Source organism: Protomyctophum parallelum (genome assembly GCF_964188405.1).
Source record: "Protomyctophum parallelum genome assembly, chromosome: 17".
NCBI lineage: Eukaryota > Metazoa > Chordata > Actinopteri > Myctophiformes > Myctophidae > Protomyctophum > Protomyctophum parallelum.
In genome coordinates, this window is record NC_139719.1 from 21,609,158 (window position 1) to 21,623,078 (window position 13,921).

The 13,921-nt window shown below is 41.6% G+C and overlaps 2 protein-coding genes across 2 annotated transcripts; one reads left to right on the plus strand and one right to left on the minus strand.

Annotated features, from left to right (window-relative positions):
* Positions 1-4,726: 4,726 nt before the first annotated feature.
* pts (6-pyruvoyltetrahydropterin synthase) lies at positions 4,727-9,935 on the minus strand. Its single transcript, XM_083786820.1, has 6 exons — positions 9,799-9,935; positions 8,945-9,024; positions 7,888-7,910; positions 6,204-6,260; positions 6,044-6,114; positions 4,727-5,921 (listed from the first exon to the last, which is right to left on the minus strand). The coding sequence occupies exons 1-6, from the start codon at positions 9,894-9,896 to the stop codon at positions 5,804-5,806; spliced, it is 447 nt and encodes a 148-aa protein (XP_083642946.1). The 5' UTR covers positions 9,897-9,935; the 3' UTR covers positions 4,727-5,803.
* Positions 9,936-11,912: 1,977 nt separating this feature from the next.
* rcvrnb (recoverin b) lies at positions 11,913-13,566 on the plus strand (the record flags this gene model as incomplete). Its single annotated transcript, XM_083786707.1, has 5 exons — positions 11,913-12,004; positions 12,190-12,327; positions 12,945-13,095; positions 13,215-13,326; positions 13,448-13,566. The coding sequence occupies 5 exons, from the start codon at positions 11,913-11,915 to the stop codon at positions 13,564-13,566; spliced, it is 612 nt and encodes a 203-aa protein (XP_083642833.1).
* Positions 13,567-13,921: the final 355 nt, after the last annotated feature.

Sequence of the window (13,921 nt, forward strand, 5' to 3'; positions counted from 1 at the left end):
TTGCCGAGCCAATAAACCTGCCTTGAGAAACTGTCAGCACGCGTGGAGTTGCATTAAACCAGAAGGAATGAAATCTGGAAGAACATAAAAACAACCATACGTCCATACAGTACTATATTCAGCACACACTTGCCTGCCCTGCACACACACACACACCATACCAGTACAAGGGCAAAGAAAACAAGCATAAACCCAAAACAAAGTGTATGCAGTCGCATGCACGCATGCGCACACACACATGCACACAATGACTCCCCCTGCCGGATGACGAGCAGAACCTGCCTCCCCTGTCAGTGGGGTGGGCCTGCAGCGAGGAGGGGCTCTGGGGGGGGGGGGTCATCAGTAGTGCTACAGCTGTATGCTGGAGAGCGCGTCCACATTCAATGAAAAGATAGAGAGGGACAGGCAGAGCCTATACTGAGAAGCCGTACGAGGCAAACAGAGTGGAGAAATGCAACAGAGATAAAGATATGCTAAAAGAAAACGCAGAGAGAAAGTCAGCTGGAAGGCGTGTCTCCCCCCCCCCCCAAAAAAAAGAGGGACAGGACAGACAGAGAGAGGCAAAAAGGAAGAGTGAATGCTAGAGGAGAACATTCCTTACGTGTGCCAGGGTCCTGCTGTGGAAGCCGATGATGGTGGGTCTGTACTGGTGGAAGTCTGTCTGGATCACACACACCCTCTTCTCCATCCTCACAGCACGCTCAGGGAGCTGTGGCCCATTGCTGTCTTCACCCACTGGGCTCTGGGGAGGAAGTGAGGGAAGTGTGTATACTATACTACTACGCTGAGGCTCTGGGTAGTGTGTGTGCGTGTGTGCGTGTGTGTGTGTGTGTGTGTGTGTGTGTGTAGTGTGTGTAAAGTGTGTTACTCTTGCTACCTGACCCTGAGAGAAGCTGTGATGTGAGGAGAGAGAGAGGTAGGGAGGGACGGAGAGAGAGAGAGGGAGAGAAGAGGAGGGAACAGACACACAAAAAGCAAAACACAAACTAGCTGCAACACACACACACACACACACACACACACACACACACACACACACACACACTCTAGCACCCCCCCCCCCCCCTCCCCTCCCACCCCCCTCCCCTGCCTAAAGCTACACCACCCACTGACAGCAGTGGAGAGACAGGCTGCGAGCTTCCAGCAGACCAGCACAGCTATCTGCAGAGCCAGGAACCCCCATGCTACTAGAATGACATATTAAAATCACCCGGGAGAACGTGCGCACGCACGCACGCAATATATTGAATATATATCTGCTAAGAGAGCATGCAAAGTATATGCGTTTGTTAAAGCAAATGTCAATAGGTCTGCATTCTGATCTCAATCATCACTTGTGTTTGCTCAGTAAGATGGGGTTTACCCAGCTCTTTAATACACAAATAAAACAGGGTAAACAAGTGCAATTGACAAAAAGTGAGCAGACAGAATTGGAACACTATCAAATTGGCAACCCACCTAAACATATATGTTCTGTATATTGAGTTGAAGAGGCTGCAGTAGAGGTGAAAGCCCAAGACAAATTTCCCTTGTGGACAATAAAGTTTACCTTGAACTTGAGACGGGGAGACCCCGGTTACTGAACAAACACGCAAGCAAGCAAAAACACCACTTGCACTAACTTTAATCGCTTTCAATTAAAAATAGATGTTATTTGCCAATCTAATCATTTACTATAGACCTGTTTCACAGCGCACATTTTTACACTGTTAATTGCAGCTGAAGGAATTGTTGTATCACTCTCTGAGAGTGATAAAGCAATGTTTTATGTGGTTCAGTGTGCCAGCATGATGTGAACTGTACAGGAGACATCCATGCTGGCACATAGTAAATGAAACACCCAGAATTAATGACATTACCGACCGTCAGTCGACCCATCTACGTATATTACACTACAACTATGATTGAATGAATAACAGTATTATTAATGAAATAGCACTTTTTCTGCAAAACTCCAGATTCTGTGCCTTCCTACCGTACCATTTAAATCACAATCTGTCTGTCTGTCTGTCTGTCTGTCTGTCTGTCTGTCTGCCTGTTTTGTAGACACACTGTCAGCCATGTTGATACTAAAGGTACGGTGAGAGATAGTGCAGGTTGGCTGTCGGGAAATCACGCGTGAAATGATATGTTTACCTTACAATTGGAAAAAATGACAGGGGGAAAGATTCACTTGTTTCATCTTGGAGAATGGAGGAGGCAGGTACAGCAATTGAACTTTTTAAACCAACCTGGCAGTGGAAAAACACAAATAAATTAACAGCTTATTATCTGACAGCCGATGACAGTTAGTTTGGGGGAATTTTCTTTTTCTTCCCAAATCACCCGAGTTGAGTGGATGTGTGAGGTTGAAGAATGTGACCTTACAGTCAGGGAAAGCATACAATTCTGTCTGTCAATGTCAATATACATTTCACCCGAACAGTAAGCAGACTCACCTAAAAGCACACATTTTTCTACAACTGCAAATCACATTTCTAGGGAAATTCTATTAGAAGTTCTTTCTACTCTAGCAAATTAATACAAATCTAATGAATTTGTGTGATTGAATCAGACGGTTTACTTCACAGAACACCTGTGTACTTTGTGATCTCTGATGAAACAAGTGGTCCTTTCTGTTGCAAAATTGCAAGTGTGTGTTGACATACAAGTACAAGTACAAGTACTACTGGAAAAAGGGTGGGTGAAGTCAAAGACATGCACAGAGCAATTTCGAGCTGATCGATTCCCAACGGCCTTCAGTTTCTCAACAACAATTTCCACTAATGAAAGCTTAATATCAATCAATTCCGTCTCCGCCTCAAACCCTTTCAGTCGAGCACTTGTTCCCACGAGAGGTGGTCCGCGCTGAACCCTTTAGGGTGCTCGTGTGCGGCTTTTATCATTGGCAAGGTTTAACTTTGGCGTCCTGCCACGTCTCTCGATGAATCGCAGCTATTGTCAGCGAGGCAATGCAGCAAGTTAGGTGATAAAGCGCGTGCGTGCCATACGTACATGGCCATTGAGACTCATGTCACCAAAGGCGGTGACAACAAGAAACACACACATGCCACTGAGAAAACAACCCCACACCCTGCACCACTTTGTTCAGCCACGGGCACACACTGTAAAACCGCTAATCGTCAGGACAAATAACACTATTGTAGTAGTGTACGTTCTTGTTTGAAAGGCACACAATCTGCAATCAGGACAATTAGGGGAAGGTAATCCAACCCATTTGTCTGGCTTAGAACTACACAGCAGTGTTACTATACTATACCTCTGACTGTGAAGATTTCTTTGTATTGCTCCTCCAGGAGTAAAAAACAATAAAGCCAAGTTGATTCAGTAGGCTAATATTAATCCGAACATTTCTTTCACTCGTAGGAAATATTCTTTTATGAAGTAGCGGCATAATAACTGCTTTTACCTGGTAAATGCTGTGATCTCACTACCTACCATTAGTATCTAATTATACTGTGCATTTACCCGCCACTGTGTGGTGTTCTGCATTCAATCTGCTCTCCTTGGGCAGAGATCTAGGATCAGCAAAGGCCAATTCATTAACCTGAGAGGAGAACAGTCATTCTGATCTTAGATCAGGGTTTTTTTTGAGGGGCACATAAACAGTTTCTCCGTCTTGCTCCGGCATGTTCTTTGAATCTTTACAGGGTGTCTGTGCATGACACATGTTTAGGGAATTTGATTAATTAAAGGTTTGAGCCTGCATAACATTATGCCTCGTTCAAAACTGCCAGCTGATTCTTGACATAAAGATTACCACTCTGGTAAAAAGGCCCCCTTATGTTGATGAATGCATTTCCTCAGCATTCATTTATGTTGTGGTGTATATTAAAGTTGACAAGAACTTTAGAGGGATCAGAACAACCCATCAACTATGTAGTGTATGTGAGAGAAACAAAGCAAAGGTTTTAGGCTTTAGCACAAGCAAAGAAAAGTGCGCTCCTGAGTGCAGGTCCCAGTCAGGCTGGTTTGCCTACCTTGTTCAAGAGTTATAGGCCAAAACGAAGAAGCAGGCCGTTATAGCGCCACCATGAGGCTGATTTGAAAAATGTCCTTGGCCTACTGGTCCAACAGTGCCACACACACACACGGCACACGCACGCACGCAGCCACATGCACGGTGCACGCCCGTGCACACACACACACACACACACACACACACACACACACACACACACATACAATTTGTCACTGCGGCATTTAGGGAGGCCTCTTTACAACAAAGATACACTTTGCAAGATTTACATGCTTGCCATATTTGCTAGCCCTGACTTCTAAAATCGGGACGGTGATACATCTCTTCACATTTGTTATTCTATGTCTATAAGATGGAACACCCTGCTACTATACTACAGCTTTTTAACACCTTTGAATAGCAATGAGAAATAACTCCATTAATCAAATAGGGCTGTTTCTGTTGTAACTAAGGTGTCTGGAATATGTAGTATAAGTATGTATATACTACTGGGTTATACAAGGAGCCAAGGATAGTCACCCCTATTCAAAACCCTCAGGGAAAATAGTAGAGTACCACAACCCATGCTGTATAACATCCAACAGAAGAAAGTTTAACTTGAATGGTGGTGGTAAATCATAGACAATTTCACAAACTCAACCTACAATACAGAATTACCTAAAATCCGAGGCTTTCCTGGAAAAGTCAACTCTCGCCCTCTAGTGGTTCAATGCTTCCCTGACTGCTGCTAGAGTAAAAAAAAACAAAAAGAACAAAAAAGAATTCAGCAACACATTTTCCTTTTACTGTAGCAAACTTTTAAAGAAATGTGGTTGTTGCAACAAGTCAATGAAAAACATGTAACAATCAATGTAGCGAGTCTGGCCGAGCCATGTGGCCCATAGGGCAGGAGCCCATCTAGTTTCTGTAGTGCGAGGCAGCTTGATGTACACCCCCTGGACATGACGCTAGTATGTTGCAGGGACTTCCCCCAAATCCAACAGTATAACAATACTAGTGATTTAAAAATACTACCAATAATAATAACTGTGTGCAACAAAATAAGCTGAAAGCATCTAGTATTCCATCTAAATCGTCATGTGTTAATGAGTTTTCATGGCTCAACATGTAGACGTTGTGTGTCCCCCTGCTGAGGCCAGAGTTTATTGTACATACTGTACAGTATGGATTCCACAATAGTACATGGAGCGCAAACGGTGAACTTGACACAACAGTATTTTAATACTTTGGCTCCTGAAACATACATGTGTGTACATGTGATACACAGTTTAATACAATTTCAACATAATGGCACTTGAGGAATATTAAAGCTGCATTTTGTGTGTGTGTGTGTGTGTGTGTGTGTGTGTGTGTGTGTGTGTGTGTGTGTGTGCACGCGCTCGCGCGCGCCTGGGATTCTAACCGTGGAAAACCAACATCTTAACCACTAGACAATAATCCGGGGGAGATGTTAAGACTTTTGTTTTTCTCCTTTTTTTAAAACTTATAATATACAGTAGCTTGACAGGAAATAGGGAGAGATCGGAAAACACGATCCAGCATGACACATTGTCATGCTGGATTACCAGCCAAGGTGCCTGGACCGCTAGGCCGGCCCAGGCCAAAGATATTAGACTTTAGGTCATCAGGTTGAAGCCGTGAGCCACTCTGTTATATATATATATAAAAAATAAATGTGTAAAATGTTAAGGTTGTGTCTTCGATGATGTGGCGGGAGGGATGGTTTGGCTTGTGTTGATTGTTTGGTAGGGGATTTGCTTCGCACAATACAGCTTTAATACAAACATTACACATTTGGAGACATCCGTAGAAAAGGTCACAGGACTACTCTCCTCGATACACAACAATGTTTTTGTCTGTCTCGTGTATCTTAACTTCAAAGAGTAGTGGGAGGACCTTCACCATGTTGTCCCATATGTAAACAGCCACGTTCTCGGTTGTGCTAAAGATCGGAAAATAAAAAGCAAGAAGTAAAAGGAATAAAATGACAATATATCACACAGAAACGTCAATCTCTGGCTACTTAATTTACAGTACGTGCATAGAGTGTAGCTGGACACATACCTGACAACATTTCCAAAATATGGAACATCCTTATCAAGGTTTTTATGATCGAGTGGAATCATGATGACGTCCTGCAGAGCCAATGCGAAAAATAATTAATGTATGGCGAGGCTAAATTCCAAGTAATATGTATAGTATTGTATATATAAGTGAAGCTTACTTCAATGCACTGTTTCAGATCCGTTAGGTTCATCACCATTCCAGTGTCACGGTCAATCTAGTGACAGACACAAAGTGATGGACTGGGATAAATAAAATAAATGCATTTGCAACAGCCAACAGACCATCCCTATGTTTGGGCAGCCGGTGGCTCAGGGGTAGAGTGGCTGGATGGTAACCGCAAGGTTGCCAGTTCGAACCCGGGCTCCCCCAGAGTTAGTGTACTTGAGCAAGACACTGAACCCCTAATTGCTCCTGATGTGCTGGTTGGTGCCTTGCATGGTTTCCGCTGCCATTGGTGTATGAATGTGTGCGTGCGTGTGAATGGGTGAATGTAATGCACAATCTATGTAAAACACCTTGGATAAAGGCACTATATAAATGCACCATCTACCATTCATGTTCAAACCCAAGAGCAAAGCTTGAGATAAAACCATTCAAACCTGGAATGCAGAAATTCACAACACAGAATACACTCAAATGTGATGCTGACAATTCTGAGAGTGACAGCTGCTGTCATGATACATTCCATTAAAGGCACATTCAGCAAATACATACTATAGGCTCAACATTAAGGCACAGCACATAATAATAGCCTACACAATAATAATGATATGTCTGCCTTGTTTGTTCAATTATGCACTCCTGTACACGTTGTTGAAAACAATTACTGAAAAGCTTAATCATTTCCAGAGTGTTTCCATGATCAACAGGTGTCAGCTAATGAGTATGAATTATCATATTTTACCCTACATAACTGAGTTAGACTATCAAATTTACAATGTTGTTTGCACACATTGGATTGTCTGCTTGACTTACCGGTACCCATAATATTATGCGTTCGCAGTGAGTTTAGGTTTTTTTCCATGCTCGTTTAGCCTCTGATGTACAGCATGTGCTTCCATTCGTACATCCGTCCATGCATGGATTTGTCTATTTTATTGAAATAAGAAAATGCCAGGCACTCTTGACTGGTTGGTTCATCAGCCAACTTACAGTATGTTGGAAATTGGTTAAATTGGAAAAACTATTCCAGTATGTTATGTTGGAATTGTGGGTGCTTGTTTTAGGCTGGATAAATAAAATAATGTACTGAATTAAAATCATCAAAGACTAAATAAATGATAAGTAGTTTTATTATGTTTTTATCAATGAGTGGCACATAGTAGGGTGATGCATTATTTTTTATCCCACGATTTTGTAACCCATTTTTCACCCGTGTCAATTATCTACTGTGATCCTGGGCTCTACACACCCTCCGCCAACCTAGTCCCCATATATGGGGGACATGGGGAGAGCAACGGACTTGCTTCCTTCATGCCTGCGTGTCCAAGTTGCTCCTTTACACCTGACAGGGGGGAGTTTCCCTGGTTCGACGTAGCGCGTGGAAGGAACACGTTATTCCAACCAGTTCCTTTCCCCTCCATCAGGCGCCCCGGCTGGCTAGGGGGAGGCAGTTTAGAGACCAGGATTAGGGTGATGCATTATTCTTGACCAATCTGTCACTGCAGACAAAGTATAAAAGGAGGAAAGGCTGAGGAAATATGCAGTAGCTTTAGCTTCTGGATGTTAGTGTGACAGTCTAATAAAGCCATGTGACTGAACTGAATTATTCACATTGAAATTACTTGCTCTGGAAGGAACGTTGCGGTGAAGCACGTGAGAGCAGAGTTAACGAAACTTACTTTTCCCCGGACTGTCACCTCCACTGTTGACAGAGAGCATAGGAGAGAGCATGGAATTAAGAGACAATAAAAAATAAATATAATTTCTATTTCAGTCTCTCTTTTTCCAAGTGCATTTGAAGCATGCGTTGTAAACTGATTCTCACTATATATGACACCATGCAGTCGATCGTCAAGTGAAGTGATTTCGCCCCTGTGAGCGAATGAGTGACTTTGTGAGTGACTGGACTGATCTGCATAAAAAAAGTAATGCCTCATCTCTGTTTCGACGTGTTCGTACAATATTCCATACTGTTTGCCTGTAATTGGCTTCATAGTTCATATCATAACATAGCCTATGAATGCAACATCAAATCAACCCTGCCAATGACATTTAATGGGCTTCTATATAGAACCAGCACACCATTCAAAGTAGCAGGGCTAGTAACTAGACTATTCTTTTCCTCAAGCTCAATAGAGCGGCGCAGTCCCTCCCCCTTTCAGAACAACGAACGGCCCAGGAAATGAAAACGCAATGCATTTCCCCATAGGCAGTTTTTATTTAATTTATTTAAAGACCTTTTAAGCGTCGTACGAAGCCAACTCTTGTCGTGACAAATCATGACAACACACACAATATTTCGGGCCAAACAAAGAATTAGAAAGTAGAAAAAAACGGCAGGTTACAAAACCTTTTTTGTTTTTCTTCTTTGTAATTATTTGCTCTATAGAATGCAGCTCCAAAAAAAAGCCTTCACTTCTGTGCCTATAGGGGCTGCCTGTGCCTGCTAACCTGCCACCATCTGGCGGTCAGGTTAGCTGCCTGCCACATTTCCAAAAAGATGCACCTTATGTGATGGAACCATCATGTAATAATGGACTTATTCTCATACGGCATGTGGGTTATTTGCAATTCAAGTAAGCAAATCGAAACTAAACTAAGACATTTTATTTCCCCACAGCTTCCTTTGTTCCTGATGGCTGCAATCCAGGATTTACACATCCCTAGGTAGGCAACCCAGCCTGACGGAGATAAAAGCACCCCTTTTCTAGTGATGAATTACTGTAATTAACAAACCTTTGTAGTTGTGTCCATGGCCATTGGGATTGTTGCATTTTCCGAAGATGATTTTGTTGTCCTCATCACTCAGGTTTGTGCTACGGAGGAAACACATAACTTGGTTAATATTGATTGATTGATTTATTGATTACTTCAGCACAGGAAAGTAGTTCCATACAAGGTCTGCTAGGATGATTAAACCCAATAAAGCATATGGCTTGATTCCACTGGGATCCTTTACTCAATTTGTGAAAACATTTAATTACGGTTATTAGTCAAAAAGAAGAATATGTACAGTAAACAGTTGAGGGGTGGGGGGGGGGGGGCGGTTGTGTAGGTGAATGAATTGTTGTCACCTAAAACTATAAGGGATTGACTGGCTAGGCTAGCTGGCTCTGGCTGCAATAATCACGTTTTAGGTGTTCATGAAGACAACATATAAAATGTATGCATCCATTCTTTATGGTCAATAGGCCTGCTTTTTTCAAATGTACAATAATTAAGAATGAAAAAGAAACCATATGGAAGTGGAAACATATTACCAGGAGTACCACCAGGCAGCGCTCACAGCCTCTTAAGAGAACTACAACTCCCATGGGCCTCTGCGGCTGATTCGTTCACGGACGTCATATTTTGCTCAGTATTTACCAGTTATAAGGTAATATACACAAAAGGAAAGACACGCTCTGACTGGCAACAACATACATACAACAACCTTTAAAGCCATTCCCGTTTTTAGGCTAAACAACCCCGCGTGAAGCATCCATGATCTATCCAGCTTCATCACGTTAAATAAAATAAAAGCACAGAGACTAGGATGCGCGGCACTCTCTAACCCTGTAGTTTCATTGAAGACGGTAGTAGGCTACAACCTGTGCAGTCGGTGACAAGCGCTGAAACTCTGAACTCGGGTAATATATCCAATGCGCTCCGCGACATTTGTGCCAGTGCTGCTGCTGGGACCGGCCATGAGGACCGTGGTTGTGTTGGGATTGTTGGGATCTGTAAAGGAACAGAGAAGGGAACTGCGTGAAGGATAATCTTCTGTTCCGCTGCTAAACAGACCCTTCCCCGTTCTGTAGTCCTACGCTACAACAAGTCATGCCATTGGTCCACATCTGGGCGTAAATAAAGCACACAATTTCCACGTGCCACTGCTGCAGCCTGCATAGATTATTTTTCTCTTTAATAAAGCTGGCAGTGTAGTCAGAGCCTGTCCTACTTTAGGCTGTACTGTCTGTAGTGTAGACTGTTTTCCCTTTACATGGGACAAGTGCACGTGCTATTTATGAATAGTTTTTTTTTTTTTTTTACTTTATTGAGTCAATCAATGTACAATTCCTTGTTACAAATACATTTTCTTTTCACATTTGTTTCTCACATGTTTCATGTCACTGTTAGCTGACTTTGACCCTTTTTTCAAACATTCATAAATAGGCCTAACATTTGGGCAAGTGCTATTTATGAACAGTTTTAATGTGCTTTATAACAACAAAATATATCCAGCTGTCTAATCAGCTGTTTAATCATTAATTAATTAGACGTATTAAACCGCATATCAACTGCAACCATGCATGCAATGCCAGTTGAAAAGATGTTTCAAAATCTAAAACAATACTACAATAACCATAAAACAGTGAAAAAAGTGATGTCATGTACCTTCCAAACAGTTAATCTCCAATCTACCTGTTTTCAGTCAATCTAGCTTGTTTAGCATTATTTCATATGCATGGTAAAGAACACAATAGCAGCCTCAACGTTAAATGTTGACTCAAAACAAAAACAAAATCTCAGACAGAGCGGTCAAAAAAAGAAATATCATCCAATTTGGCTGTCATGCAATTAACAGCCTAACAGGAGCCCCCTATTGGCAGTGAAGTAGCTAGGAGCGTTTTATTGGATAAGATTGCCTATATTGGTACATCAGGGTGATGTATTTCAGAAAGCTTGGGGTGCTCAGGCACTTTGTCCTTCAAGTAGCTTAAAAGATTGCTTGCCACCTGGACATTGGCATCAACATTGAAAATCCATTTTAGCTTTTATTTGATACTGTATGGTGGTAATGTCGGTTTATACTAAGACTACCTCCATGCTACAATAACAATTTATTGTTAATGGAACTATTGTACAATGTTGCTGAAATGTAGTAACATTGTATAGATGTGTCATGATAGATTTGTTTTGCTTAGCAATACTGACATAGAGTAGACAGTGTGAGCAACAGGAGTTCATTCTGGGACTATTGTATTGGTGCTATTGGTACACAAATAGCTACTGGTTTAATGAAACTATTTTAGAGTTAACATTAATTGGAGTTAAAAGTTCGACCTTTTCCCAGAGAAGACACCAAATAAATAAATGCCAATGATAAATGTCAGCTTCCTCTGTTTTCACCTGTGTCCACAGACTCCACAGACACAATGTCAATGTTTTCTCCTCCGAATTACAACTAGCCAATTGCTCTAATTATGCAACAGACCGTACCAATTTAATCATCTGAGGGATTCAGATAAGATTGTGAAGCACCCTGCTGTAGTTGTTAAGCCTTGCATTACTGCAATTACAATTACTCAATAACTTGAATCTAGAAACATGGTATGCTATTAGGGTGTACATGGATGGTGGATATAAATCTAAAAAGTTATTGTAGCCTACTGTTCATACAGTATTGTTTGTGTGTGCATGTGCTTGAAATGTATAGCTTACATGTGTTTGTGTGCTTAACCAGGGCTCTCAGAAGCAAATCTAGTATGTATGTTTAATTTGATCCTCCCTCTAATCCCAGAATGAGGTCTTTGTAATCTACTGTAGGTTTAAATACAGTCCAACTACCACTGCGAAAACTCATCAATAAAGGAACGGGTACAGAACAGCTACAAGACCGCGTGTTGTGTTCCATTATTCGTGAAGAGAAACAGTTTGGAGAAAAGATAGATAGACTGCTGTAATAGAAAAGGGGGTGAACTGAAGACGTGGAAAGAGGACGATGGGTAACAGTCGAAGCGGAGCTCTGTCGAAGGACCTGTTGGAAGATCTCAAGCTCAACACTAAGTACAATGAGAAGCAGCTTTCTACATGGTAATGCCAAAAACAACAACAACCACTGGGAAAACCATGCTATGACCAGAAGACTCCATTATCAAGTGACATGTGATTGACTGTCTGTGTGAAATTGTTACGTATATCCACGGCAATATTTCATGGGCAAAACTTTGAGTGTGTTTGAAATATCTGACTGTCACTTCCTCCATACTGTATTATAGGTATCAGACATTTCTGAAGGAGTGTCCCAGTGGACGAATCAGCAGGCAGCAGTTCGAAGCTATCTACGCCAGCTTCTTCCCCGATGCTGACCCCAAGTCCTATGCTTGCCATGTCTTCAGGAGCTTTGACACAGATAGGTACACCTATACTGTAACCGATTGTTAACAGCCCCCAAGGCAGGGGTATTGTTTTCATCAGATTTGTCTCTTCTGTTATTTAAAGGAGCATAATGTCCGCACCGTGTACAGGAATTTTGAGATAATAATCAAGATCTAGAATGGAATGAATGACACTGCCTACCTTTCAGGAAAAAGGTGCATGGACAGTGGTCCCTAAACGACCTGATTCCATTTTTGGGGTTTAAATTCAATGGTTCCACAAAAGCATTAAATCACATTTATATTTAGGCTACCACCACAACATGAAACGGCTGAAGTTAAAGATAGAAATGTTTACTATAATTGAAAAAAATAATAAGTCACAAATGGTCTTTCATTTGGCAACATGGCTTTTGTCCTTGATCGAACTTGCAATGGTCAAACACAATTTCAGATTTTGTTTCAAAATGGATCAATACCCAAATCAAAAACACATCTCCCCGGAGTGTTTGTTGTTAATAGAACTTTTTGTACAAAATACTGTACCCATATTTACATGTGCACGTTTGAAATGTGAGGCTATGATTATGTTTGAGAACCCCATTGCTACATGATGTATTGTACATTGACTTGACCTCCTGTCTGAATTGAAACAGTGATGGCACACTGGACTTTAAAGAATACATCGTGGCACTGCACCTGACCTCCTCAGGGAAGACCATTGAGAAGCTGGAGTGGGCCTTTAACCTGTATGATGTGGACCGCAACGGAACCATCACCAAGAACGAGATCCAGGAAATAGTCAAGGTGAGGGGAGGAGGAGCTATAGAAATGTGGAGAAACAGAAACAGTAAGGCAGAAATACATGAATACGTTATACTCGATCAGATCTTAACCCATGATCCATGTCTATGTTTTTTTTTTAGTCCATATTCTACATGATCTCCAAAGAGGATCAGAAGAACCTTCCTCAAGATGAGAACACACCAGAGAAGAGGGCAGACAAAATCTGGGCCTTCTTTGGCAAGAAAGAGCAAGGTAGTTACTTTAGATGCAGATAGATATGTTTGTAAATCTCTTCTTTACCTCAGGGAGGGATTATGTAGGTTGGTTCTGTGGTTTGCGGTTATTATCTATCTATTGCATAATGTCTTCACAGACAAGATCACAGAGGGGGAGTTTATCCAGGGAGTGATGGACAACAAGAACATCCTTCGACTCATCCAGTTTGACGAGCCGCAGAAAGTCCAGGAAAGGCTCAAGGAGAAAAAGCAATGATTCATTTACCCAGAACATTTTATTTATATTATTAATGTTATAGTACAGTAGCTTTGGTTGATTTCTTATTTTTGGTGGTAACCTGGTGTCCATATTTTGGGCATCTTATTTTAGGTGGGGAGAAAATATATTTCCGAAAATGTTTAAAAACCTTCACACAATTGTTAAAAGTTTCCCCCCCAAAAATTGCTGATCTAGAAGCTCACAATGGGTTGCATTGCGATGCGTTGTGAGCTTGTAGAACGGCTGTTTTAGCTATTCATAGTATGACTACAAATAGGAAGGTGGTGCTTTGAATGAGAACATGGTCATATAAGGCAGTGGATTAAACTGTAAAGATAGGATACGACAGGAA

What these genes read in the sequence shown, in the direction of transcription:
- pts (XM_083786820.1), bottom strand. Translation starts at nt 9,896, where the DNA reads ATGGCCGGTCCCAGCAGCAGCACTGGCACAAATGTCGCGGAGCGCATT. An exon ending in CCATGGACACAACTACAAAG is followed by an intron (nt 7,911 to 8,944) that starts GTTTGTTAATTA and finishes CTCTGTCAACAG; the next exon opens with TGGAGGTGACAGTCCGGGGA. An exon ending in TATTTTGGAAATGTTGTCAG is followed by an intron (nt 5,922 to 6,043) that starts GTATGTGTCCAG and finishes TCCGATCTTTAG; the next exon opens with CACAACCGAGAACGTGGCTG.